Below are 27,599 nucleotides of genomic sequence, written 5' to 3'. Positions count from 1 at the left end.
AAAGACCTCACTCAAAACCTCAACTCTCCCGAGATCTATTGTATTAAGATGTGAATTATTCTTATTTCCAAATTAATTATTTCATCTCCCGATTAATCTAATTAATCATACACAATCAAGTGGTGATCACGCAATTGAAAGGAATAAACTCAAGAATAATCAAATAACTATAAGAGCAAGGCAAGAACAAAATTAATTGGATAAAAACTATGAAATCTGTGCATCATCACCAAGAATTCTACAACAAATGTTTAGCTACTCATGTTCTTCATAAAAACCATGTTTGAAACAAGATATTCTATGAAATACACGGATAAAAGATTAAGATACTCCTGTGAGAATGAATCTATGGAATGGCAACTTCAATCTTCCGATTGGAAGTCTTCAATCTTCAATTCCCTCTCTCAAAGTGTTCTTGGGGTGTGTGTGAGTGTTGGAGGCAGTAGGTGTAGAATGAATCTCGTATATGCAACCCTAGCCTTTTTCTTCTTTTTCTTTTTCTCAAAAATCGTGTTTTTTGCAAAATAAATCGGCAAAACACAGTACCCGACCGGGTGTATTAATACACTGTAAATTTACCACTTTCTGACTCTTTCGGCGTAGAATTACCGTACCCGCTTGGGTTGAATTTACATGGTAATAATTTACCCGGTCGCGCGAAACTTTCTGGACATCGCATTGTTCTTATAATGGCCATAACTTCTTCTACCGAACTCCGATTGAGGCGTGCAAGATACCCACGCGAAGCTCTTTCAAAGACAAAGATATTGATATGCATTAGGAGCTGATTGGACTTCAAAATATCTAGTAAAAATTGTCTCAAACCAAGGCTGCTGCAAATCCATATATTTTGTACCTTTTTCTACACATTCTTAACAAAATTGTCAACATACCAACATAATCGACAAGTAGATATAAACACGCCCAATAGTAGACAAAATATGATCAAATTCATACAAAACCACCCTCTAAAACCATGTAAAATCCAGGTATGTCAATTTAAAATAAATTTCATACTAACTATTTTGCAACGCTTCGAAAAAAATTGAAATTTTAACTTAAGTATTTGTAAATTTAAAAAAATATATTTTTAACTAAATATTGTATAATTAATTCGAATCAAGCTTAAAATCATGTTATAATTTAAGATAAATTTTCTATATTACTTCTTTCTTATTGCTACAATAGTAGTAAATAACAAAGCTAATTTTTAATTAAATTTAATTTAAGAATTTAAGGATATTAGATACATGTTCAATTTTATGTACATTTATCTTTTCAATTTTAATTTTTAGTATATTTAGTTCATAGATAATGTCCAATCATAATAAATTTTCTTATAAATAGTTCTCCTAGTTTATCTTGTTATAAAAACTAATTTCGTGCTAATTTAATTTTAAATAAGAATAAATTTACAAAAAATTAGAGCATCCGCATCGCTGTTTTCCCTGAAAGACGGCGTCTGTGCCGCTGGCGCGGCTTTGTGCTGTCCGTCGCTGCTCGATGGATCGAGCACGCCCGTGCCGCTGAGCAGGCCGACGTGGCGCGACGGGATTGGCCAACTACATAGTCGTTGGCATTTTCTTATTTTTTGTAAATTTGAATTTAATTTAAAAAATCGTTTTTAAATTAGAAAAAAATATTTTCCCTCTTCCCAATTAATTATATCTGTATTCTCACTACTTTTAATTTATTTTTCAATTTTTTCCCCAAAATTCACATTTTCATCTATAAATACCCCCATTTACACACAAAAAATTTCCCACCACACTACACAATTCTCATCTAAATTCTCTTATCTAAATTCTCTCATCAATTCTCAATCTTTCACTCTTACAAAAAAAAATGTTCGGCTCCGGCTATCACACCTCTGACTCCCGCGGTTCGAACCACGAATGGTTCGGCTTAAACACCATTCCCTAGTCCAGAAACGCAATTCTCAGCCCCTCTTCAAACTCAAGGTTCTCAAATTTCGGGTGGCTACCGGCCTTACCCGGTGGGAGACCAAGATGCCTCTGATGGGCGATACGGTGGGCACCCGAACCTGGATCGGGAGGGAGCGGCGGTACTCAAACTCCTCATACTCCTACTCCTCGTAGTGTTCGTGTTCAGGGTCGTGGCGGTGACACTCTCGTCCGCACCACGTACACTCCGGGGGAGATGGATCCGTTATTCAAGGCCTGGCAATCTCCGAAGATCCGGAGGTTTGCACGAACCAAAGCGGGGATAGATTTTGGTTCCGCGTCTCTCGCCGATACAATGAAAACCGACCGGATGGAACCATTGAGTGCAATGAGAGTATGGTGCTCAATGCCATCTTCAGAGTCAACGAAGAAATACAAAAGTTCCAGGGGTATTACCTCCGGGAAGAGCGGTTGGCAGGGAGCGGCAGGAGCGAGCTCGACATCATCAGTGCCACCTAGCAATCCCAACATTACAAACCATTCAAGTATCTCAACGCTTGGCAGGAGGTGCGTGTGCATCCGAAGTATAAGGGAGACGTATAATCCTCCTCCAGCTCCTCAAGCAAACGGTCGAGGTCGGTATCCCTATCCGACGCCGGCGAGGATGAGGTGGCTAGCCAGCTTGCCGAAGCTAACTTGGGTAGCCCCGACACCGGCCCGAGCAGTTCTCAACGCCGACCGCAAGGAAGGAAACAGGCGACGACCAACCGTCGTCGCGCCCATCCCACTCCCTTTGTGCCACCTCAACCCCCCACCAACTCGTTGTGGACCCTCTTGGCTCAACTCAATATGTCTGAGACGTCTCACATGTCTCCCGAGCAGCTTGAAGTGCATCGGCCAATGATACGAGGCCTCCGACAAACATTGGGGATAGGGCCGGAGAACTAGTCTTCCACGGGGGTATTTTTTAGCCTTTAATTATGTAATTTTTAATTTATAGGATTTTAATTATGTATTTTTTATTTTTTAGGATTTTAATTATGTAATTTTTATTTTTTAGGATTTTAAGTTTGTAATTTTTATTTTTTAGGATTTAATTATGTAATTTTATATTTTTAAAATTTTAATAGTAGTTCGAGTATTTTAATGTATTTTTATAGAAATTTTTTAGTAATTGAATTATTTAAATTAAATAATAGAATGGTGAGACCTTGAGCATGTCCTTGCGGAAGAGCATGAATGTGAGTGTTGTGCTCTTAAGGAAGAGCAGTGAGTAAAAACTTAATAAAAGTGGGTCTGGACCCACATTCATGCTCTTTGGCAAGAGCATGTATGGGGATGCTCTTATAAACGTTGTAAAAGAATTTTACTATTTGTTTCACAACTTTAAAATTAAACTAAAAAGTTGATGAAGTTTTTACCACTATTCGAAAGTGAAAAAATCTGATTACTTATGTGTAGTATATTAATGATATTTATAACCAAACGTTATCATTAGACTCTTTTTTATATATAAATGTACTTCCTTTCTACCATAGAAGATGACACACTTTATTTTTGATTTATTCCAATTAAGACGATCAATTATTGGAAACATCTCTATCTTTACTTTAAAATTTCTCTCTGTCTTATTTTACTCTCTCTACTTTATATATACAACATAAAATTACATAAATTCCCGTGTCGTCTCAGGAAGGGGTCATCTTGGAACGGAGTGAGTACAATTAATACTCCCTCCGTTCCCTCATAGTTGAACCATTTTTCCATTTCAGGAATTCCCTCATAATTGAGTCATATGTCACACTTGGGAATTGACATGGGATTTTAGGAGGAGGTGTTTTGTGTGTTAAGTGGAAAGAAAAAATAATATACTCCATATTAATGTGAGAGAGAACTTTTTCCATAAAAGGAAATGTGATATCTTTTGTGGGAAAAACTAAAAAGGAAAGTGTGACATCTATTATGAGAGGGAGGGAGTAACTTTTTTCTCTTTCTTATCTTACTATCTCTTACTTTATTCACTCTACTTTATTCACTAATACTTCATTCTTTCTATTTTTTGTCTTTTATTTTTATTTATTTATTTAACAAATTCAACCTCCATTTTCTAAATTCCGTGCCAAAAAAATTCACCTCAATTATGAGGGAACAAAGGGAGTATTTAATTCATTAGCGGCTATATGTATATAAATTCAGGCCTAACATATACCATTTGTGATAGTGGATTTAAAAGTATTCAAAACAATCAAAATTTAACAAAAATTTAAAACAATTTTCCCATAATCTAGGTTAGAAGTTTGGAGAGAGAAGACGGTTAAAGGGTAATTTAGTAATATGAGCATGACGAGTTCCACCCCAACAAGTAACTGGCATTGTTATAATCCCCATCGCGCTATCAGGCTCCCCTTCCCATACAAGAATCTCTCTCTCTCTCCCTCCCTCCCTCCCTCCCCTCTGCACACCTTTCTTTACTCCTAAATCATCACCCTCTCTCTCATCTCCTGCTGTCTGATGATGGGCCTCACCCTTCCTTACACCTGCATTTCCCTCGTCAACATTATGCTTAGCACCACCTTCTTCCGCCACAAGCCTTAATACAATACACCTCTCTCTCTCTCTCTCTCTCTCTCTCTTTCACTGCCACTCAACCTCTTGCAACTGAGATTCACCTTCAAAGTTCCAGTCTTTTTTTCTGCTATATAAATCTATGGAGGGTGGAGGCGTTTTCGACGATTCCCACATGCCTAATCTTGTCCTCAAGAGTGAGAGCTCCGAGGTTCTTGATTCTCTCTGGGTTCCCAATTCTTCCCCTTCTTTTCAAGGTAATTAATTCTCATTTTCTTACATTTTGTCTGCTTGAGAAAAAGGGAATTGCTGTTTGCTTTTGTGGCGCAACTTTCCGCTGCTGATTTAATATTTGCTTTGCCAATTACGATTAAACAAAAGAAAGTTAGCTTTTTTGATGAGTGCAAATTGTATATACACTGTTCCAACATTGGGATTCCAATGATGACACACCTTTTTGATGTCGGATGTATCAACATTACTCAAGGCTGTGCTTCCATGGTGAGCTTCGAGGATGTAAACACAACAACAACAACAACAACAACAACAAACAACATGAAATCGGAGAACTGCAATGACGATTTTGACCCTGCCTTCCACCAGCCGGCCGACAAGAAACGGCGGCTCTCACACGATCAAGTGAAGTTTCTGGAGAAGAGCTTCGAGGTCGAGAACAAGCTGGAACCCGAGCGCAAAATCCAGCTCGCTAAAGAGGTCGGTTTGCAGCCGAGGCAGGTCGCGATCTGGTTCCAAAATCGACGCGCCCGGTACAAGACCAAGGTGCTCGAGAAGGAATACGCCGCCTTGAAAGCCAGCTACGACAAGCTCAGATCGGATTACGACTGCCTCTTCAAAGACAACGAAAAGATGCGAAACGAGGTCGGTCTTCCTTCTTCTTCTTCTTCTTCTTCACTAAATTGATTTAATTTGTTGTCTGATTTTCTAATTACGGAGTGTGTATATATGTATATAGGTTAATCTGCTGACGGAGAAGTTGGTGATGAGAGAGAAGGGGAAGAAGGGTGGCGATTCGGAGGCGGAGAAGGCGGCCGTTGGGGCTACTGCTCCGGCGACGGAGGCGGCGAGCTCGGCGAAGAGCGATGTATTCGATTCGGACAGCCCGCATTGCACCGAGGGGGCGGCGCTGGAGCCGGCTGATTCGTCTCACGTGTTCGAGAGAGGAGAGGCTTCTGATTTCTCTCAAGATGAAGACGACAGCCTTATGCCACCGTCTTGTTTTCCGAAGATACAAGTCGAGTGCTACGATGATCTGCATCCAAACTCTTGCAATCTCGGATTTCCTGTTCAAGATCAAGGCACATGGTTCTGGCAATATTGAAATCATTTTATTTCTTGCTCTTTTTCATGCCATAAAATCTGTGTAAATAAATGAATTTTGCATCTGCCTTCCCTCGTGTTTGTATCATATAGATAAATCAATCCCAGCTTCTGTTTTCACTCCAAAGCCTCATTAAAAATTGAGTCTTTAGAAATAATTCTATGTCCATGTTAAAGATAATTATACTAAGGGTGTGGTTAGTGGAATGATACTCGTTCATTCAGGGGGATCGATCCTAGGTCGTCTTAAATCCTCAGGTCGGTTGTTGCACAAATGTGAGATGTCTCTAAGGCCATCCACAACGCCGTTCCTTAGACCACTATTTGAGGGCCTTACTGTACTTTTTTACTCCATTCCTCAACTAATGAACGGAACCTGCAACCCTTCGTTCCTTAACCGTTCCTTAAATTACTATTCATTCAATTTCATTTTTTTTATTTCTAACCCAATTCAATTTAAATAAACACACTTTAATAAAAAATAAACACAATTTATTAAAAAATACACAACATTAAAAAAAAATTCAACTTAAACTTAAAAAAAATAAAAAAAAGCACACAATTAAAATCCTAAAAACATAAAAAACACAAAATAAAAAACAAACAATTAAACGTGGGAAAATAAAAAAACTACTCCGCCGGCGAATCATCCTCCGGAGGCGGTCGAGGTTGAGGGGGAGTCGGAAGGCCAAGTTGTGATGCCATATACACAATTCCGTTCCACCAGGACGTGAATTGGGCGTACGAGAAGCGGGAAGTGTCCGCCATTGTGGCGGTCATGTACGCCACCATAAGTGTGTCCGAGCCTCCCCGCGAGCCCGATCCCAAGGCCGACTGGCTTGATTCGCCTCGGCCCTTCCTCGCTCTAGCCGTCTTCGCCGCCTTCGTCCCTTGCGGCCGACGGCGCCCACGGCTGGATCCCCCGTATTCGTCGGGCATTGGATCCCCCGTACCCCAAACACCTGCGGTGTACCCTCGCTGGCCTCACCGGTGTCACCAGACGAGTAGCGGCCGCTCGCCGTGTGCTTCGTGCGCTTTGAGGTTGAGCCCGAGCTCGAGCGGACACCGTCGGCCCACCTTTCCTCGTCCTTGACGAGCTGCCAAATATCAACATATTTGAACTGTAGACCGGTGTCCTAGTAGAAGACGCGCAAAGCCGCCCTCAGAATGTCGGCGCCCGAAGCTCCGCTTTGGTAGTTCGCCGCTTCGGCCGCGTAGATGCCGCAAAATTTTTTGACCTGTGCGTCGACTCGGCCAAAGTGAGCACGGAGCATTGTATATTTGCGCTTCCGGGCCCCTTTCGGCTTAGTCTGGTGGTAGACATCACGGACCTTTTCCCAGAAGCACTTGGCGGCTTGTTGGTTCCCGACGATGGGATCATACGAGACGGTGAGCCAGGCGGTGTACACCGCCTTAGTTTCTTCGTTGTTGTACGGATGCCGGCCCAGATCCTCCAGTTCCTCCTCCTCCTCCTCCTCCTCGGGTGCCTCAGACGCAGCCCTAGAGCTTCCACCGCCTCGGCTTCCTCCCTGGGTGGGTTCTACGGGGATATCCTCCCGAATCTGGGACAAACCCTGAGAAAGCCGCGAGCCGGGTGGTCGAGCGTAGGCATCCACATCGAAAGTGGGTGGTTGGTACCCACCCGGTGTCGCCGACCCCTGGGTGCCCGGCGTCGACGACCCGGAACCACCTAGTGTGTTGTACATGGTCTCCCAATCGCCGAACGCGTTGAGATCCCACCCACCGGAGCCGCCACCGCCGTAATTCCCGTCGCCGGACATTTTGTGAAGGAGATTGAAATAGAAAATTGGAGAGGAATTGATGTTGGTTTAGGAAGAATAGATGTGTAGTTGTGTGTGAAATGTAATAAATTAGGTGTATTTATAGAATAAGAAAATAAAAATAAAAAAAAAAAGTTAAAAAAACGGTAATATGACCGTTTTAAAAAAAATTATAAAAATATATTTAAAAAAAAAAATTAATTATTGCGTCATCGCTGACGTGTCCCACTCGCGGGCCGGCGAGTGGGAAGCACGCACGAAGCGGGGAGCGCCACGTCGCCCGAGCGCGTGGCGGCACAAGCCGTGCCGCGTTCCGTGCCGTCGGCACGCGGAACGGAATGGGAACGGAATGGGAGCGGAACGGTGCGCCGCAACGCGTTCCGCGGCGAAACCGTTCCGGCGGAATGGCACGCGGAACGCCGGCGGCACGCGTTGCGGGTGCCCTAAATTAGTATGAAGAATAGTTAGTTGGTCTAATAAAAAAGGAGATTTAATAAGATTTAATGTTGAAGAAAAATTTATGATGGTTGTAAGAGCATTAGCAGTGGCGCGGAATTTTCGGCGGAATTCTTCTCGGAATTCCCAAAAACACCTTCCGCCACGTTAAACGGACTTCCCATTGCACTGTCACGTCATAAGGACTTCCCATTGCATAGTGACGTACATCCCCAAAGACTTCTCGAATGACTTCCCACAATTAAAAAAATTTAATGCAATAAATAAGAATTCCGAGCGGACATCCGTGGGAGTCAACGCAATGATGGACGTCTGCACGACCGTCGCGACGGAATTTCACGTAATGCCGCGGAAATGCGGTGTCCTCGGCAAAATTCCGTATCCGTGCATACCATGCATAATGGCGAACGTCCGCAGTGAAATTCCGCTGGGACAAACGCCATTGCTGATACTCTTAAAAGGACAGAGGCACAATGCAAGTGTGAGGGTCTACAAAAATAGAAGATGACAAAGAATGTAAATAAAGTGTGGAAATGGGAAACATAGGGCCACCGAAGTCAACATCTTTGAAAGTTTGCACTCCAACGTTCCCATACTTACACTCTAGAGATGCTGATATTTGCTACCTTCCACAATTTTAAATGGATTTACATGATATCATATCGCCATTAATCTTTTATTTATATTGATTTTGTTTACATGCGTCAATTTGTACCTGGTTTTTATCACTTAAACACAGCACTAGTTGACAACAGGAGTGAGATTTTTCATTTTTGTATTAGCTAAATTGGTATTAAGAAATTTCATGTTCATATGTATGTGACATATTATCCGACTTGAGTTTTGAATTCTCTCCGAAGCTTGAGATGCGCTGGCCATCCTCTTTCTACTATTTTAATACTCCTACTACAAACTTTTATTGGCTACTACTTAAGTTGTATACGTTGTTTTGCATCTAATTTAGGTTATTTAACATGTCTTTATAATTGAAACATATTGAAAAACGAAGCTGATTTGGTGATTGAAATGTTATTGTAGTGACCGAATATCCAAAATGAGTGAAAATAGTGAATTTGGAGATACACTCCATTATTCCATTTCTCTATGAAAAATAAGTTGATTTTAATAAATAATTGGTTAATGTATCAATGAAAGAGAAATTAGAGTCTGCAGAGTTTTTCATAACTAAAATGAGATGAATTTGAGTAGATAGTCCAAACTTATAATAAAATTACTCTCTCCCTTCGTTCTCTCATAGTTGAGTCATTTCTATAGTAACTTTTTTTTCTTTTTTACTTTTCTCTCTCTACTTTATTCATTTTCTACTTTTTTCTCTCTCTTATTTTTTTTATCTATTCAACTATACATTCAACATCCCTTTTTTAAACTTCATGTCAAAAAGTTTCGCTTCAACTATAAGGGAACGGAGAAAGTATATTTTATCCAGTTTATATTTAATTTAATTTTGGAGGTGAAGTGTTATGAAATGTGAAATGGAGTGGGAGGGGTGAAAGGGACGTTGCTACGGAGAGAGCAGCTAATGTGGGATTGATAAGTCACGTTTGGCTGTAAATGCCGAAATGTGTCTTATCACTTTAATCAAACAACAATACCCCATTTTTCACATTTAACTTCATGTATAAGGGTATCCACAATGTGCCACTCTATGGCGCGCCACGTCATCAGTTTTATCCTCCTACCCCCACCTGCAATGGGGCGCCCTAAGGCACGCCCTATATGTTTTATTACTATTATTTTGTTAATTAATTTAAATATTTTCAAGTTGGCTAATCTACGCATTTCCCAACTCCCGGTGCAGCTCATCGATCAACCCCAGTAGATATTCGGCTTCGGCGGGGTCCGTACACTTCTTGAGCGCCTTGTGCGTCTGCAACAACGTCTTTGCCATCGAGGCTGTTACCAACGACTCATACGCGGCGGCCGTTGGGCTCGGGGTCGGGATCGGCGATGGCGCGACGGCGGTCGAGGATGATGTCGCCGCCGCCTTCCCCTTGGCCTTCGCAACCTTGACGCCTATGGGACGCAGGGATGACATCGGTGTGGTGGAACTCTCTTCCTCCATGTACGTCCGGTTGAGGTCCACCGGACGAGTTCCGCTTTCGCTGCTCGTGTAACCACCAGCTTCGGTGGTCTTCGTCCTCTTTGTCGCCCCAGTGTGCAGAATCTCGCCTTGGAACTTCTGTTTGTCCCTCAAGAGCGCCCAGATGGCCTCGGGCTTGAAGTCGCCGTACAGGGACTGATACGACAACAGCGCTTTAGCGCGCACGTCGCTCAAGCTCTCATCGCTCCCTTGCTCCCTCGCGCACTTCTCGTACTCCGACGCGAACAGGTTGACTTGCTTCTTCACATGATCCCAGTGCTTGCGGAGCTACTCCCGTTGGATCTTGTACGCGCTCAGCGGCTTTGCCGCATTGTAGCGCTCGGCGATGCGCTCCCAGTACGCCACCTGCCTCTAGTTGTTCGCGAATATCAGGTCCTCCGATATATCCACCCAACACCTCGCCAATATGAGGGTTTCATACGGCTAGTAGTTCGTACGGCTGGGGGCGTATTCTTCACAAGTTCCCGGAGGTGGCAACTTGTACGCGCGCTGCCGGTTCCGCTTCTTTTTGGCGGGGGCGGAAGCGGCGGCGGCGGCGCGGCGGGAGGGGGCGACGGGTCGGTTAGGAGACGGCTCCATGTCATCCAAACCGTACGATTCCGTACTGAATTCGGGATTGTACTGCGTGTAGGCGACGAACGGCCGATATTCGTATGGTTTTGTACCCGGCCAACGCGCCTCACCAAACATCGGACTATTGGGACTTGAATTCATTTCGTAGTAAATGTGAGTTTCGAGAGTGGAATCGTGAAATGAAATGTTACAAGTGAAGGTGGGGTAGGGGGTATTTATAAAAAAATAAAAAACGCGTGTCATCGTCCGCCGAGCCCACAATGGGGCGCCCGATGGCGCAGACGATAGGCTATCGTCCGCGCTTCTTCCGCGGACGATGCATCGGGCATGGGCGTAGGGCGCGGACGATGGCGGACACCCACAATGGAGGCATCGTCCGCGCCCGTGGACAATGGCCGCCATCGGGCACCCCATTGTGGGTGCCCTAAAGGTTATATTTAAGGATCGGTTACTATAAATCATGTGGTTTAAGATTCTTCACTTGATTTAAGGAATGCTCCTTCTCCACATAAACAAACTTTTTAATTTTACTATTATCCCAAATTTATGAAAAGTTTGTATTTTGTAGTTATTTCTTTTTATAATAAATATTCATCTACTTATAAACTTGTTTGATAGCCATGGATTAATCCCCATCTTTAAGTGATAATTATACGAAAGACGTGAATTTATGTCCGATGTTAAATTGAATTAGTTTCGATTAGCAACTTTATTTTGCTAGTTAACAAACTCCTGAAGGACGAAAACTCTCCTCACATCAAAGATGACTAGTTTGGAGAAATAGTATCATATCATGTGCATGGCTCCAATTGTGACAAAAGAGACTCGATACTAATGAGATGGTATTATGTTAGGAGTATCCAACATTGAAGATAATCAATGTGCCTTGTGCAAGCAAGAATGAAAACCGTAGAGCATCTCTTTTTTCTTTTTTAGTTGCGAGATTTCCAATAGCATGTTGTAATTTTGTTGCCATCAATGGAACATCTCTATTTATCTTTCCCAAAAAATGCCTTTTTTTTCCTAGGTCGACTTCCCTTTATGCAAATTTGGCAAACAAATATTGATTTTCATGTTCTGTGTCTTATTAATTTGTATTCCATTTCTAAACAAAGTTGTGTTCCAAGAATTTAAGGGTGTGTTCACCTTCTTTTATTTCTTTTGTCTAGAATTGAAACTAGGGGAGAAATGTGGCTGGGTGGCCCACATAATTAAACCAATAACAAGCGTTCAGTGTCCTAGAAATAGTCCATGTTTTGATATTATTAAATTTAATTTTGCATTTAGTTTTTTCTTCAATTTTTGTTGGTTGATAATGCCTCTTATTCATTGTTCTATCTCCTTCTCTGAAACACAAAATAGCAACTAAAAATCAAAAAATTATCCCAGAATAGTCCAATTGCAGAGTGTGCAAGAGCAGATATAACCAAATATGCTTCAATTTATTTTTTGTTAATTTGAGATTTGTGCAAACTAGTTGTGGAATAAAAAAGGAAATTAATGAATGGAAAATTGCCTTGTGGAAGTTCTGGGCAGATTTCAACGAGAAGAAGAAGCCTCACCCTTACCCTTTCAATTCCTGTTTTCCTTTTCCAATCAAACAAAAATCTACACTCTCTAAATTACTAGTTTTATAAATCGACCCATGAAGTTTTCTTTATCAGAAACCAACAAGGAGTTTTCCCATATTCTTCACAGTTTCATTAGTTCCCCAAAGGTAGCCACTTTTCCTCACTTCTTTGATACACATACAGAGGCTGTTCACAGCATTTTACAGAAACTACAAAAATCGATCCCAACATCCATTTGCATTCATACAATCGCATACCATGTAATTTACATAAACTGTAGCCAAATCGTTGTTTCACAACCGGAGCAGAATACGGCGGCAGTCTGACCGTGTGTGGGCAACGACTGGAGCCGTGCAGGGGGAGGTGGCGTGGACGTGCGGGAGAGTGTAGAGACGGTGGTGACCTTCATTTGTTTCTTTGATTTGGTATTGTATTAATTTGAGAGAGGAATTGAGATTAGAGAAGAAGAAGAAATGCGGCGGTGGCTGGTTGCAAAATAAAAAATGCATGGGTTAAAGAAGGAATTTAACAGTCAATTCTTGACTCAAAGATCGATGCAGATACAATTATCACCCACTCTCTTTGAAAGAATTGAAAATTGGCTATTTCTTCAAGGTACTGTGCGGGCCTGGTGTTTCTCTAAGGCAAGCAAGAATTAATACAAGCCCTTATCTGGCTATAACAAGGAAGGTGAACACACCCTAAGTATAATTGGGTAAGACGGTGGTGCCCAATTTTCTCCTCCTCATCAATAGGACATATGTTGACGGATTTCGGCAACATCTAATTTTAAAGTATGAAATCTGACTACATAATAGTAGTAGTATATGATTATTAACAAATTGTCAACTAAAGATGAATATAATATTATCCTTTCGCACATTATATATCACACCCATTATTGCAGATAATTTTATCCCAAAAATGTACGTCGCTAATCTAATTAATCATCGCACATTCATTGAATCATTTTTACTATGTCTATGTGACATTTATAGTAGGGTCATGACTTATAATAAGTCTAATTTATCACTATGGGGTCAATCTTACTATATGGACCCTATGTATATCCTCTAAAGAGATAATGAATGTAAATGTAATTGTTACACCTATAATAAAACTTACAGCTGCTCTACAATAGTGTTTCTATGCAATATCACGATGTTAATTATCTGCAAATATAAATTAAAAGCTTGGGTTTAAAAAGATTAATTATACCCATTTTCGGAAAATATCTGCCACTTCGGTCAAAAAACAACATCATAAAAATACAAATAAGTGATTTATAAAAATAAAGCTGAATAAAAAATCAAAGACAGGAAAACCAATAGAAGGGTGGCACGTCTGCCATACACGTGTGGTGAAAAAGGCAGTGTCCGTCAAAGATGGCAACGGCATGCAGCCATGCAGAGAGCGGGCCGTGGGCCCTCAATGGTGGGCGGGCCTGCAACGTGGCTGTCAGTCTACGGTTGAGATGTTGATAAGAATGTAAATGCCGCACTCAATTCTGTTGGGCCCAGATTCCTTCAAACTACCCATCTCTTTTGCTTTTATGTCTTTCTATTTTTATTTCATTGCAGCAAATATATAGTACTAGTCCTTTTTTTCTCCTTAAAAAACTACTACTCCACTTCCTATTTTATTTCTTAAATATTTCATGTTCTTCGCAATTGATGCCAAGCTATTAAATTTACTCATGTGAGTTACCAGAATTTTCATGTTTCCAAAAAGAGAAATTTTCAATCCTCTAATATGAATACCTATTTTATTTTGATGTCAATTTACCAATCTTACCCCTATAAAGGCTTCCAATAAACTGATTTTCACACTTCTAACATTTTCAAAATCTAGTAATCTTTCCGCTTGACGAAAATAATATTTTAAAACATACTGTCTCATTGCCAATAAAAACGTGTTAAGTACTACTAGTATTAAAGTGTTTCTTTTAGTAAAAGTCACACTTTTTTCTTACAATTTACCCTTATATATCTCCTTAAAATAACTTAGAATGACTCGCCATCAACCACAAAGCACTGATCATATAATTTAACTAAATTCCTCTGGTGTGACTGTTCCTCCATTATAAAAAATACATTTATTAACGTTTTTGTTAAAACTTGTATCACTAGAAATATTACTTAGCCTCGGTGAATGGTGATAGTAACTAGTAAGCGTGTGTATTTATTTTTGTTATTGTGTATGTTAGTAATCAAATTGTTTGAAGAAGGTGACAAAATTGAAATAAGTTAGTAGATTATTATACTAGCGCATTGTGATGGGCTTGTTCACAACCCACGTGCGGAGAAGGCCCATACTGTCGCAAGAGCTGCTAAAACAAGTAGTACTACTAATGATGGAATGTTTAGATTGTACACATAGACCATCCGTACATAAGGTTTTTTTTAGACAATGTTATGTTGAGTCTTAAAAAGAAAGTGAATAACAACGAGAGAATGGTATATTAATTTTTTTATAATATAATATCACGTTAAATGAGATAAAATAAAAATGGATCATGTAAATGTCATCTTGTTTGTGCACGTATTTTTCTACAACTATTGAATCTTGTAGTATTTTTTAAATAGTCATTCATATATTTATCCCACAATATAATATAATATAATATAATAGATTCGATCATGTAAGCTAAGGTTTCAGAAATAACGAAAATTGAGGGTGATGATGATTTGAAACAACACTAGTTAATCATTTGGTTTTTGGTCGGACTTATTTTAAATTTTATGTTTAATGAGTTATCTTTTGAATTTTCAATTGAAGCTTTTATCAAATTTATTAAACGAACTTTCACACTCGTTTGTGCCATCAGTCATTTTATCCATGACTCATTAGACGATTCTTCAATTCCATTTGTAGCATCATTCATCTCACCCTCAATCATTCATTCCTCTATATCAATGAGTCAAACACTAATAACCAGTTTCGCATTATTTTCACAACTACTGTCTAATTGAAAGAGCATCTAATTACAAACTAAAAGCATCTTATAGTGATATATTACTATTATAATTAATATAGTAAATAAATAGTAACCCAGCCAACAAATATAAGACCATCCACAATAGGCGCCCAGCGACCGCCCAGCCGAGCGCCGGCGCTGGGCGGTTCGCTGGGCGGTCTATTGCAGCCGCCCAGCGGACGATTGGAGAGAGAAACCGCGCAGCGCTGGGCGGTTTCGTGGCGCTGGGCGGTGCGCTGGGCGATCCGCTCGGCGCTATTGCAGCGCCCGGATCGCCCAGCGCGATTTTTTTTTTAAATTCGAATTTTTGAAATTCGAATTTTTAAAAAAAATCAAATATAAAAAAATATTATTTATTTATAAAAATTGTTTTCTATATATAAAAATCAATTTTTATAAATAAATTTATACTAGAAATTCGTAATAGCCCATATATATTTAATGGGCTTGCGAATTTATGAAACTCATTCTTGATTGCCTCTATTTTATAGAGAGATATCCTTAAATGTTTTATGTTCCACTTTCGATGTGGGACAATCTCATTCAAGGATGTTTCTCTTTTATAGAGAGAAATCCTTGAATGTTTTATGTTCCACTTTCGATGTGGGACAAACTCATTCAAGGATGTTTCTCTTTTATAGAGAGATATCCTTGAATGTTTTATGTTCCACTTTCGATGTGGGACAATCTCATTCAAGGATGTTTCTCTTTTATAGAGAGATATCCTTGAATGTTTTATGTTCCACTTTCGATGTGGGACAATCTCATTCAAGGATGTTTCTCTTTTATAGAGAGATATGAATGTTTTATGTTCCACTTTCGATGTGGGACAATCTCATTCAAGGATGTTTCTCTTTTATAGAGAGATATCCTTGAATGTTTTATGTTCCACTTTCGATATGGGACAATCTCATTCAAGGAAGTTTCTCTTTTATAGAGAGATATCCTTGAATGTTTTATGTTCCACTTTCGATGTGGGACAAACTCATTCTTGATTGCCTCTATTTTATAGAGAGATATCCTTAAATGTTTTATGTTCCACTTTCGATGTGGGACAATCTCATTCAAGGATGTTTCTCTTTTATAGAGAGAAATCCTTGAATGTTTTATGTTCCACTTTCGATGTGGGACAATCTCATTCAAGGATGTTTCTCTTTTATAGAGAGATATCCTTGAATGTTTTATGTTCCACTTTCGATGTGGGACAAACTCATTCAAGGATGTTTCTCTTTTATAGAGAGATATTCTTGAATGTTTTATGTTCCACTTTCGATGTGGGACAATCTCATTCAAGGATGTTTCTCTTTTATAGAGAGATATCCTTGAATGTTTTATGTTCCACTTTCGATGTGAGACAATCTCATTCAAGGATTTTCTATAAAATTGTATTTTAAATTATGTCATTTTTATTTTTTTAAGATTTTAATTATGTCTTTTTTTATTTTTTAACTTTAAGTTGTAATGTTATTTTAAATTTTCATTTGTAAATTTAATTAATGTAATTTTTTTTAATTATGTAATTTTTTTTAATTATGTACTTTTTAAATTTTATTAATATTAGTGAATTTTCCCGTATATGTCTCGTAAATTAAATTTCGTATATTGCGTTATTGTTAATTATTGCATTTTGTATATATTTGTTAATAGTGATGTGGATAGTATGTGGCTAGGCTATGGCTGGGCTATTGCTGGGCTATTTGCTTGTTTTGATGATGTGGCAGAAGGATTTTTAGTGCTGATGATGTGGCAGTGGCTAGGCTATGGCTGGGCTATTGCTGGGCTATTTCTATTGTGGATGGCCTAATGCGTAATTAATTTATTAGTAAAAACAAAAATAATAAGCGTGAGTAATTAGAGTGGACTAATGGAAGAAGAAGAGACAAGGGTAGAAGAAGCGGAGGAGCGAAAAGAGATATGGAGTTGGGGGGCGGGCACCGACGGGCAGCTAGCAACGGGCAGCCTTCAGGATGAGCTCACCCCACGGTTCATTCGCTCCCTCTCTGCCTATGGCCCCATTGTTTCCCTCTCTTGCGGAGGCGCCCATGTAATCGCCCTCACTCCCGGTAATCTTATCTCTGTCTCTCTCTCTCTATATATATATATAAATATAATGTGTGTGTAGTTCGTGTTTTGGCGATGTTTGATTGGGGACCGCAGGTGGAAGAGTGCTGACGTGGGGAAGGGGAACTTCTGGTCAATTGGGCCATGGGGAGACTGTTAGCACTTCGCAAGCAAACATAGTGAAACAATTGGAAGGTTTCGTTATCACTCATATTTCTGCTGGCTGGAATCACTCTGGATTTGTATCAGGTTCCATTTTCTACTTCGTTGAGTTTCAGTGGTTGATTGTTTTCACAAATTGGGATTTTGTGTTACCAAATCGTCAAAGTTATCATCTTGATTCCGAAATATTTTAAATCAGGGGTTTTCATGTGCTCCTACTTGCAATTGGTTTATGGGCAAGATGAAGATGAGGGTTTAACGAATTGGTTTTCATCTCATCTGATTGTGTGCACAATCTTGTATGGTTAATTGGTCTCTTGTAACTCAGCTAATCAAACTGATTGCTTCTGTTCAGAGACTGGTGCCATTTTCACCTGTGGAGATGGTTCATTTGGCCAGCTTGGTCATGCTGATTCAAGTTCACAACTTTATCCTAGACAAGTTTCGTATTTTGCTTCCAAGCCGGTCGAGCAAGTTGCTTGTGGAATGCGCCATACATTGGTGTTGCTTGCAGGTGGTTAACTGGACCTTTCGATGTCCCTCTAAGATTCTCCATTTCATTCATTGTGAGAATTGAGGAAACAAAATGTCTTTTTAGTTATAATATACTGATTATTCAGTAATTAATTGTCCGATACTTATATTATTGGTTTAAAGCAGTTAAGGGTGACACAGCGAACTTGTTTTAGCTGTGGAGGGTAGGGAGGGATAAGGATAGACAAAATATGGGCATTCATTTTTATAAAGGTGGGGAGACCACTAAGCTACAAGGCTTGTGGTAGGATAATGCAGCAGTTACAGGTAATGCAGTGACTTAAATTCATCACTAGCTGCCAAATACTGACTTTGAGTTAGTATAAGAGGGCTTCTGATGTTTCCCCTTTGCTCAAAAGTAGTTTTGAAGAGGAGTTGTGACTATCGAGATCTTAGTGGTGTTATCAGTAGTAGAAATGGGGACGATCATATTTCCTACATGTATCCCTCATTACTAGTGCTGTAACTATTTGTAGATTTTGTGTGGTGCAGGTAATGTGGAGAAGCCGGTTTATGGATTTGGGTCTGGAAAGCGTGGTCAGCTGGGTATTTCTACAGACAAAGTCAAGTTGACTAGTCTCCCTCAGATTACCATGGGGTTGGAAAATATTAAAATCACCTGTATTCATGCAAATGGAGATCATAGTTCAGCATTATCCGGTAGGTTCTTGCTCGACTTCACATATCGATTTAGATAGCCATCTATCTAATGCACCAAGTACCTTGTCCTAAGAGTAATGCCATTATCCACTTGAGTGATTTCATTATCTTGCACTTGTAAATAAGCTGATGGAAGCCTATATACGTGGGGAAGAGGGTTCTGTGGTGCTTTAGACACGTACATTCCATGCCTCTCCGATGTTGATTTTCCTATCAGCAAAGTCGCTCTTGGATGGAATCATGCCCTACTATTGTCAAGTATGAATACTTCAACTTTCTTTTAAAGCATATACAAGAAACTTTCAATTGTAAATCCGATATATTTGTACAGGACAAGGGTATGTATTCATGCTTGGTGGTGACCGTCATGGAGTGCTTAGTGATCCCCCGAAGACTCCCTCAACAGCTGATGTACGTGGTAATGCCAAAAATAATATACACTTCATGCTTGTCTGCAAATGTTATTTATCAATATTCATTTCCTGGGAGAATGTATGTTCAGTTTAACTGTGATACTGCAAGATGTGGTTGTGTTACTGGAACCTTGAAAAATGTCTGTTGTCACTGATGGAATAATCTGTAATAGTGACCCGCGCAGGAAAATCCGAGGAAATCATCACGCGAATAATTCCTGGTCTTGCAAATGTGAAAGTCGTCCAGATTGCTGCAGGAGCAGAACACTCGGCCTTCATAACAGGCAAGGAAATGCTTAAATTTTTTCGTTTGGAATTTATGAACTCCTTAGTTTACCTTATACTATTTCACATGCAACCCTGTAGATAATGGATCGATAATGACATGGGGTTGGGGAGAACACGGACAACTTGGTTTAGGCGATACAAACGATCAAACTGCCCCACAGGTGGTGGGCTTAGACCGGAAATCTGCTTGTGGCGATGCTATTCCAAGAGTGTACTGCGGAAGTGGGTTCTCCTTCGTTTTGATGACAAAGATCTGATATGATTTTATTGGAAAATTCCAACACCATTCTTTACAAGGCACTGCTGCAACCTTAACTTCAAGGATAGAAGAAGATAGATGTTTTCTTGGATCGACTGTTTTGTATCAACGATCGACATAATTTTGTCTCATTACTAGAATTTGCTGTTGGTTCCTGCTTGATTGCCCACGGCTTATTTGTTAAACACTCGATCTTACAGGCGGGTTGCCAACCCTTTCCTCAATTTGACTCATATTAGCATTGTACTGTAATTAGCTAATAAGAATGTACTACTAAAAGTAGAAATGAAGATGCAACATTACTGTAAAAAGTTAAGATTTAAGCAGTGGATCTCAGAAAAGAATGTGCTAGATTATAGCGAAGCAATATCTTTCATGTTAATCACTAGAAAGAATCAATATGAATTTCCTACAGCTTAGGCGACAACAGTATAACAAGCTGCACACCAGTTTTTTGTTGCATCTTTCTACCTAGAACTGCATCTAAATTCTGTACAGATTCATGAAACGATGAAAAGGTTGTTTATATATCCATTACTGTTGATGGTCGGGCGCAGAGGATCGAGTTTCCAATTCCCATCAGCTATGAATTTGATCTGCAAGATGATGGAACACTTTTTGAGTATAAGACTGGGCAAGTAAGGTAGTCAAGTTATGTCAACAACCTTACCTCGTAGCTACCCGGATACAGCATCAAGGTTATCGAGAACACCCCCAACTTTGATCTTCGCATCCTTCTCTGCTTCACATCAAATCCAAAAAGCATCACTTATCGACAATAGTTACTCTAAACTTTTCACCACTGCAACTGCTACCAATGGATTTTTTTTACCAAAATTCTACTGAATGACGGGCATTGCGTGAAATTCAAGGGCCTTTTTCTTTTAGCAGTCTATATTCATGAAAAATAGTCCAGACAAACGAATTCTAACACATGCTAGCGCTAATTAAAGTAAAAAAAAAATATAGTTTTAATCATTCCAAACCAAAAATATAAATACATCATTTACAGAACGCAGTAAGATCTTTTAAGGTTCATGCATCCGAATCAAACAACAGAACCAGGGGTAACATTTTGTCACGAAGTGGGTCTGTACTATTGGTATTTTGCACAATGGATGGGTGAGTTGCAATTAGAAAGTTTGCATGACATAAGGACCAAAACGATTATATTGAAAGTAAGAATCAACAAAATGTGGTATAGCCAAGAAGAAAGTTTAAACTCAACAGACCTCAAAGGAAAAGTGAGCTCCAACAACAAGGAGCTTTCAACATATGAAGAAATATCTAACCTGAGTTTTCCAGCCATCAAAAGAGCCTGCCAAGAGAACCTGTGCAGCTGAATTAGGCCACTCTATAGAGGTGGTTCGAAGAAGTTGCAAAGATTTACGGGCATCACCTATCCGTTTCTGCTTCACTTCTACTATCTTCTGCGCTTCACTGTGAGGAAACAGAAGGCACATGACAATTCATATATAAAAGCAGCTAATCCAGCTAGATAGTACTATCAAATATATGAGTGTCGTACGTTGTCGCTAATGTAATTTTCCCCTCTAGTACAGCCAGCTTTGCTCTTAGTGACCTTAGTCGCTGCTTCGCACTCATGACTTCATTCTCTTGGAACTCCACTGCATCAGAAAGAGACTGCAACTCAGTAGAGCTTCCAATTACCTAGAAAAAAAGGAGCATTGATGAAAATGAAATCCAAATAACGTTTCCAGATGTAGTTGAAGAGTTGGACATGTTTTTTCAGTAACTTCAGGTCAGAGTGGCGTCATTCTTAAAATTGTTCTAGTTATGACTAAAATTTTGGACTACAAAATATATAAAACTCGAGTAAACACTAAGATGGCATTGCTTTCGAGTTCATATGCAGGTAAGATAAATGGCAAAAGTGGAAGCTACAGAAACAATGGTATGCACCTCTTTTGAAATATTATCCTCCCGTCTAGATCTAATGGAGCGAAGAGCTGTTGTTAGCTCAGATTCTAGACCCCAAAGACGAGTTCGTACTTCATTGTAGTTGATCTCTTTGTGTTCGTCCAAATCTTCTGCGTATTTAGTGGTTATAGTTATTCCTTCATGATAGCTCTCATTATTAGTATCAACAGGATATTTTTCCAAAGAAATCTCTGCAGCTGCATATTCAGAGTTCACAGACCACTAAGAATAAAGTGCAACCACAGAAAAGACTGATTCAAAGAATACCAGCATTTTAACCATTTTTTGCTTAAAAAAACATTTTAAGCACCTTCAAACTCGGTAAGAGGGAACCCTGCTCGTCTATCCATCCAACTTCTCCAAGTTTCTGGCTCAGTATAATGTCTAATGTTATCACCAGATGAATCTAACGTGCCTTTGGGGTGGTAAGCATGCATTTTTCTGGTGTTTTCTTCAAGATTAGTCCCACCTTTACAATTTTAGAAATGTCAAATCCCACACTTTAGAATGCACTAAGAACTATAAACAAGATAAAGAATATATATTCTTATGTTCCTCTACTGACAATTACATTAATTCCTCGGGTGCGGCAAAGCCACAATTGGACTACCCGAATTACCATAGTAAAGACCACTAAAAAAAACTTACCGAAACCTAAGGAGGTATCAGAATGCCTGTCATTTCCCTCATCTTTACTTCTGGTCTGAGCTTTATATCCATTTTTCCTTAACTTGATTCCGGACAAATCACTGTTCCTTTGCTTTTCCAATCTACTCAACATACCATCGATCCCAGAGTCCTCATCAGCAGCATGATGTCTATACCAGAAAAAAAAACATGTCTTATAGTATATCCTTAAAACTTACTACTAAGCTACAGAAATGGCTAGTACAATTTAAGCTGATAGCTTTTCATATATGTAACTTTCTGTTTTTGCCCAATAATCTGTTTGATTCCTTGTTTATAGCACTAGATTATGGATACAGCTGATAGAAATAAGCCCACAACAATGACTTACTTCTTTCTATTCTTCTTTTTTATAATGTTAGTCTTAGTTTATTAAACTAACTTAACTGAAAGTGGACAATCTATAGAAAATAGGCGTATCCCAAAGAAAACAATAACAGAAAGCAATAACATTCAAGAAATAAAAAAATGCAAAACCACACATTATCAAATAATTCTCAGGAAAAGGAAGAACAAAGCAAGAAATCTCACTGTGATGTTTCCAATGAAGATGAACCAGCCAGATGCGGAGAATCCAAATTTTGAGGAGTTGCCCTTAAGAAACTCGAGGAACCGCTCTGTTTACAACTCTCAATTCTCCTCTGGAACTCCGCAATATCAGAATCCGTTGTTTTCTCCGACTGCGCCATGAAATTCATCATCTCCGCCTCCAATTCCTCGTCCCCGTCACCCTGATGGGAGCCGCAACTGTCGAGTTTGAGCGCGCGCCTCTTTTCTTTCAACCGGAAACTCAAATTTAGAGATTTGTGGCAGTTGTTATCCGGTTTCGTGGACTTCCGCGCGGAAAGTAGGGCAGGGAGGAGACGAGCCTTGAAGGAAGAGACGCGGTGGTTTGAAGTTGGGATTCGGGCATGAGCTGTGAGTGATAGCATCGTTCAGGCATTTCGTCGAACAATTGGTGATTGGTTGAATTGTAGAAGGAAGCGGGAGGAATTGGCGACTAAAAGCAACGAATAATGCAGCATGAGAAATCGTAACTCAAGCTTTCAACTGTTGCTTAATTCGTACTTCTACGTGAGAGAATAAATAGAATTTCCACATTTTCAGATCTTTGGAAAAACAAAATTAATGTTGTTAGAAAATGAAAAATATCACTGCTAGTACGGTAAGCAAGGTGAGAAAATTAATGTTTTTAGTAGTGTAATGTGTAGTAAAAAAGTTTTTTTTTAAAAAATACTAGAAGTGAAGTAATTACTACTATAAGAGATGGATTAAAATGAACTATTTTTTGAGAGAGAAAATACTAGTACTTCAAATTAGAACGATATTCTTTCAAATTAATTTGATAATTATTTCGAAGCTATTTGTCCTAAATGAATACAATCTAAATTACAATTCAATCAAATTATATGTAACAATTTTGTCCATGTCGGGTCATATATTTCTCTTGTCAATAAGCCTATGTTTTTGTACTCATATTCTTAGATCATTAGCAGTGATGCGGATGTCCCGGCGGACATCCCAAAAATACCTCCTGCCACGTCATACGGGCATCCCACTGCGGATGTCACGTCATACGGACATCCCACTGCACAGTGGCGGACATCCCGACGGACTTCCCACAATAAAAATTCACAAATTAAACAATTTACGGAATTAAAATTTCGACACAAATACGGGGAAAATGAAACCACTTTATTTAAAAAAACATAATTAAAAAATACATAATTATTAAAAAATTACATTGTTAAAAAAAACCGCATTCTCACTCCTCGGATTCTCCGCCGCCAGTCCCCTCGCCGTCCCCGCCGCTGCCACCCCCTCGTCGTCACTCTCCGACATGTCTTCGAACCCCAAATCGCGCCGCATACTGTTGATGATATCCTTAAGCGACCGCTTGTAATGGCGGTCGGTCGATTGGCGCCATTCAACCATTGCACGTAACAAGGTTTCATGTGTCGCGATGCGGGCGAATGAGGGGTTCTCGGGATCGTTTTGGGTGGGTGCTGCCGATTGGGCCTCGCCGGATCCGCTGGCGCTTCCCCTCGTCATCCACGCCGCGGACTTTTGCCCAACCGGGCGACGGCGGAGGCCCGACGATGTGGGCGTCGGTAACTCTACCTCGGCGGGGAGGGGAAGTGATGGGAACCAGCACTGCTACTGTACTCCCCGGAGGCGCTGATCTTCGCCCGCTTCGGCCAGCCAGATTCAACACCCGTAGTGAACTTGGCCGAAGTCTGCACCACAATATAGACCTCCCAATATTTGAATTCCCCGAACCCCTGTGCAGTGTCGATGAACTGATGGTGAGACAGGAGCTTCACATCCTCGGCAGACATGCCGCTGGTTGCCGAGCGGAGGTTGTTTGTGTATATGCCGGCAAATCGGCTGAGCTGCCTTCTTAGCTGCTCCCACTGTGTCCGGCATTACTCTCCGTTGCTCTCCTGTCGATGTGTTGGTTATCCCCGACGTACGGATCCTCCACCACACTGTTCCACGCCTTCGCCAACACAATGCACTCCTCCATGCTCCAGACGGTCATCTTCTTCCCGCTGGACCCCTCCCCCACCTCAGCGGCCCCCGCCTCACCACTGTACATCGGGACGGGCGAGGTAATGCCCCGTCCCTTGCCCCTCCCTCTCCCTGGCCTCCTCCCTGTCACCGTTGGTGTGTCGGTGGGAGAATCCCGGATCGGAGATAGCCCCAACTCCTCAAGCGAGAACGTCTCCATGCTAGTGAACTGAGTCTCGAGAGGAGTACTCGGCGAGTTGTCTGGCGCCTGTAAATCCTTATAGGGCCGATAGACGTTGTCCACCGGCGATTGGGGGACCCCCTGCCTACTCCCCCCGCAGCGCCATGCGATCCCTGCATCATCCCCGACATCATCTTCCCGGGCATCTGGGGCATCATTCCCGGCATTTGGGGCATTCCGAGACTCGCCCCGGGCATCTGGGACATTTGGGGCATCATCCCATACCATTGCGGGTACATGTTGTAGTACCCGGGCATCATCCCCGCCACCGTTTGAGATTGGGGCTCATCCCCGGCATTTGGGGCATCGCGGCGGACATCGGCGTACTACCGCCGACGGGAAAATAAGGCGCCTGTGACTCACTCGTGGCGGGGGAATCGCTATCGTGGTGCTCCATTGTTCTTCGAAAGAAAAGTATTTTAGAGAGAGAGAGAGAGATACTCGTTAATACAAGTGGTGTGAATGAAATGAAGTTCAACGATACGTATTTATATAATTATTAAAAAAAAGAAATTAATGCAATAATCGGGACGTCCGTGGGAGTCAATGCAATGGTGGACGTCCGCATGGACGTCGCGACGGATATCCGCGGAACTCCGGTGTCCGCAGCGGATGTCCGTATACGTGCCTTCCTTGCACAATGGCGGACGTCCCGCGCGGACTTCCGGCACACCGGTTGAAATTCCGCCGGACTGGCGCCATTACTAATGCTCTTACCCTTCTTGGCACTATAAACGAAATTTAAAAGATCAGAATTTCAAACACAAAAGATTGAAATTATCGAAATTAATTAATGTTAATGAAGGTTAAAAAAGAGTAGTTGCTACCAAATGTGATCAAAAATGTGATTTAGGACTTCAGGTAAATTGAAATAGGGAAATTCGGGTTTATGGGGGAGTTTACACTAAATATTACGTAAATGTACCCATTTTGTTATCTATTCCACAAATGGGAAAAACGCCAACCACATTGGCGTTTTTATTAGTAAATACGCCAACGTCATTGGCGTGTTATCATCGCATCGTATTTTAAGGTGTATTTCCGCCAAATACAGCCATATAAAAAACGCCAACTTTATTGGCGTGTTTTAGAGTAAAACGCCAATATAGTTGGCGTGTTTAATTATTAGAAACGCCAATGTGGATGGCGTGTTTAAGAAAAACGCCATTCCCGTTGGCGTGTTTCTGTTGAGCCATATACTTATCAGATCTCCCCCAACATCGCGACCCTAAACACTTTCCCTCCCCAAAACGCGAAAACCCTTCCCAAGGCGGAAAAACCTTTCGCTCGGGTCGACCCGGTGGTGGATTTAAGCGTGGATATTTTAAATTTGGCTAATTCTTCCAAACATTAGTCCTTCTAATCGGTTAGTATATCAAATTTTTGACCCATTCTTCTAAACATTAGTCTTTGAATATTTGATTGATTGTTGTGATAATATATATTGTAGTGTAATTAATATAATAGTTTGACCAATTGTTATGGGCACACTAATATTTTGATGGATTATTATGATATTATATATTTTAATAGAAATATTTTGATGGATTGTTGTGACCTAATTTTGTTACCAATATTTAATGGATTGTTATGATAATATATATTGTAGTGTATTTAATAGAATTATTTTGTCAAGTGTTTGGCTGACTCTACATAATGATGAATGTAAAAATAATACATATTGATTTGTGTTTTACATTATTGCAGATAGTATGACGTGGTGTGTCAATTTATATTGGGGTGGAAAGATAATTCCCGGAGCAGTTATTTCGTATGATCCTCCTTTTGCTAAAGGATTCATTATGTTGGATGAAACAATTTCGTACGATGAACTTGTGGAAAAAATTTGTGAAAGGATGGGGATAAGCATATATGAAAACAATATTCAAATAATATGGAAACGTACTATATGCTTTGGATCCGGAGTCACGTTTATAGGTGTTCAACTAGAAGAAGTATGCATGCAACTAATGTTTAGTGAGAGTATGGTTATTGGAGGTGTAATTGAATTATATGTTGAGTATTCGGCAATTACTCAACATCATAGTCATCATGTCATAAGTTATGATGCTGGTACGTCTACGAGAGCCCAAGAACCATATTTTGCTGCAACACAAGATTTTGATGTTGGTACGTCTACGAGAGCCCAAGAACCATATTTAGCTGCAACACAAGATTTTGAAGCTGGAGGCGTGCATTTAGGGGAACGTGACAATTGTGATGTGGTTGATGACATAATAGGTCCTGATAAAACCGACTTTCTTGATCCACAATCACCTTATTATTCTGAAGATTCCGACCCGGTTAGTACAGACTCGGATGGTGATCCGTCGGATGATGAACAATTTGTTGCTTCAAGACCATCCATTCCACTTGGAGAAACAGCAGTTGGAGAAACATCAGTTGGTGGAAGGGCAGTTGGAGGAAGAGTAGTTCCACAGTTCCCACAGCCTGGAATCAACTACTTTCGCACCTTACCAGGTCCATATGATAGTTTTGATCCCAAAAACTTTGAGCGTGATGATCCCAGTGTGCATTATTGGAGTGAAAAAGAT

At 40.4% G+C, this 27,599-nt stretch overlaps 3 protein-coding genes across 6 annotated transcripts; 2 read left to right on the top strand and 1 right to left on the bottom strand.

Moving 5' to 3' along the window:
* The first annotated feature begins 4,322 nt into the window (after nt 1-4,322).
* Nucleotides 4,323-5,927, top strand: LOC121797161 (homeobox-leucine zipper protein ATHB-54-like). The gene is made up of 3 exons (XM_042195899.1): nt 4,323-4,726; nt 4,957-5,348; nt 5,443-5,927. The coding sequence occupies exons 1-3, from the start codon at nt 4,612-4,614 to the stop codon at nt 5,806-5,808; spliced, it is 873 nt and encodes a 290-aa protein (XP_042051833.1). The 5' UTR covers nt 4,323-4,611; the 3' UTR covers nt 5,809-5,927.
* An 11,204-nt stretch (nt 5,928-17,131) lies between these two features.
* On the top strand, nt 17,132-19,849 carry LOC121794795 (ultraviolet-B receptor UVR8). 2 transcript variants are annotated; one of them, XM_042193139.1, is made up of 8 exons: nt 17,132-17,350; nt 17,445-17,597; nt 17,866-18,024; nt 18,537-18,704; nt 18,831-18,962; nt 19,036-19,122; nt 19,303-19,401; nt 19,484-19,849. In XM_042193139.1, the coding sequence occupies exons 1-8, from the start codon at nt 17,152-17,154 to the stop codon at nt 19,660-19,662; spliced, it is 1,176 nt and encodes a 391-aa protein (XP_042049073.1). In that variant the 5' UTR covers nt 17,132-17,151; the 3' UTR covers nt 19,663-19,849. The 2 variants fall into 2 exon arrangements, with proteins under 2 accessions (XP_042049073.1, XP_042049072.1); XM_042193138.1 differs by having other exon boundaries at nt 19,291-19,401.
* A 207-nt stretch (nt 19,850-20,056) lies between these two features.
* Nucleotides 20,057-23,592, bottom strand: LOC121794794 (protein PTST homolog 2, chloroplastic-like). Of its 3 annotated transcripts, none has more exons than XM_042193135.1 (8): nt 22,824-23,588; nt 22,254-22,423; nt 21,916-22,074; nt 21,588-21,715; nt 21,193-21,335; nt 20,957-21,104; nt 20,335-20,403; nt 20,057-20,260 (listed from the first exon to the last, which is right to left on the bottom strand). In XM_042193135.1, exons 1-8 carry the CDS (start codon nt 23,222-23,224, stop codon nt 20,165-20,167), a joined length of 1,314 nt encoding a protein of 437 aa, XP_042049069.1. In that variant the 5' UTR covers nt 23,225-23,588; the 3' UTR covers nt 20,057-20,164. The 3 variants fall into 3 exon arrangements, with proteins under 3 accessions (XP_042049069.1, XP_042049068.1, XP_042049070.1); XM_042193134.1 differs by having other exon boundaries at nt 21,588-21,802; nt 22,824-23,585; XM_042193136.1 differs by lacking the exon at nt 21,916-22,074 and having other exon boundaries at nt 22,824-23,592.
* Between the last annotated feature and the right edge of the window lie 4,007 nt (nt 23,593-27,599).

The sequence above is a fragment of the Salvia splendens genome, chromosome 3 (genome assembly GCF_004379255.2).
Source record: "Salvia splendens isolate huo1 chromosome 3, SspV2, whole genome shotgun sequence".
Taxonomy (NCBI): domain Eukaryota; kingdom Viridiplantae; phylum Streptophyta; class Magnoliopsida; order Lamiales; family Lamiaceae; genus Salvia; species Salvia splendens.
This window is presented reverse-complemented; position numbering and strand designations above follow the sequence as displayed.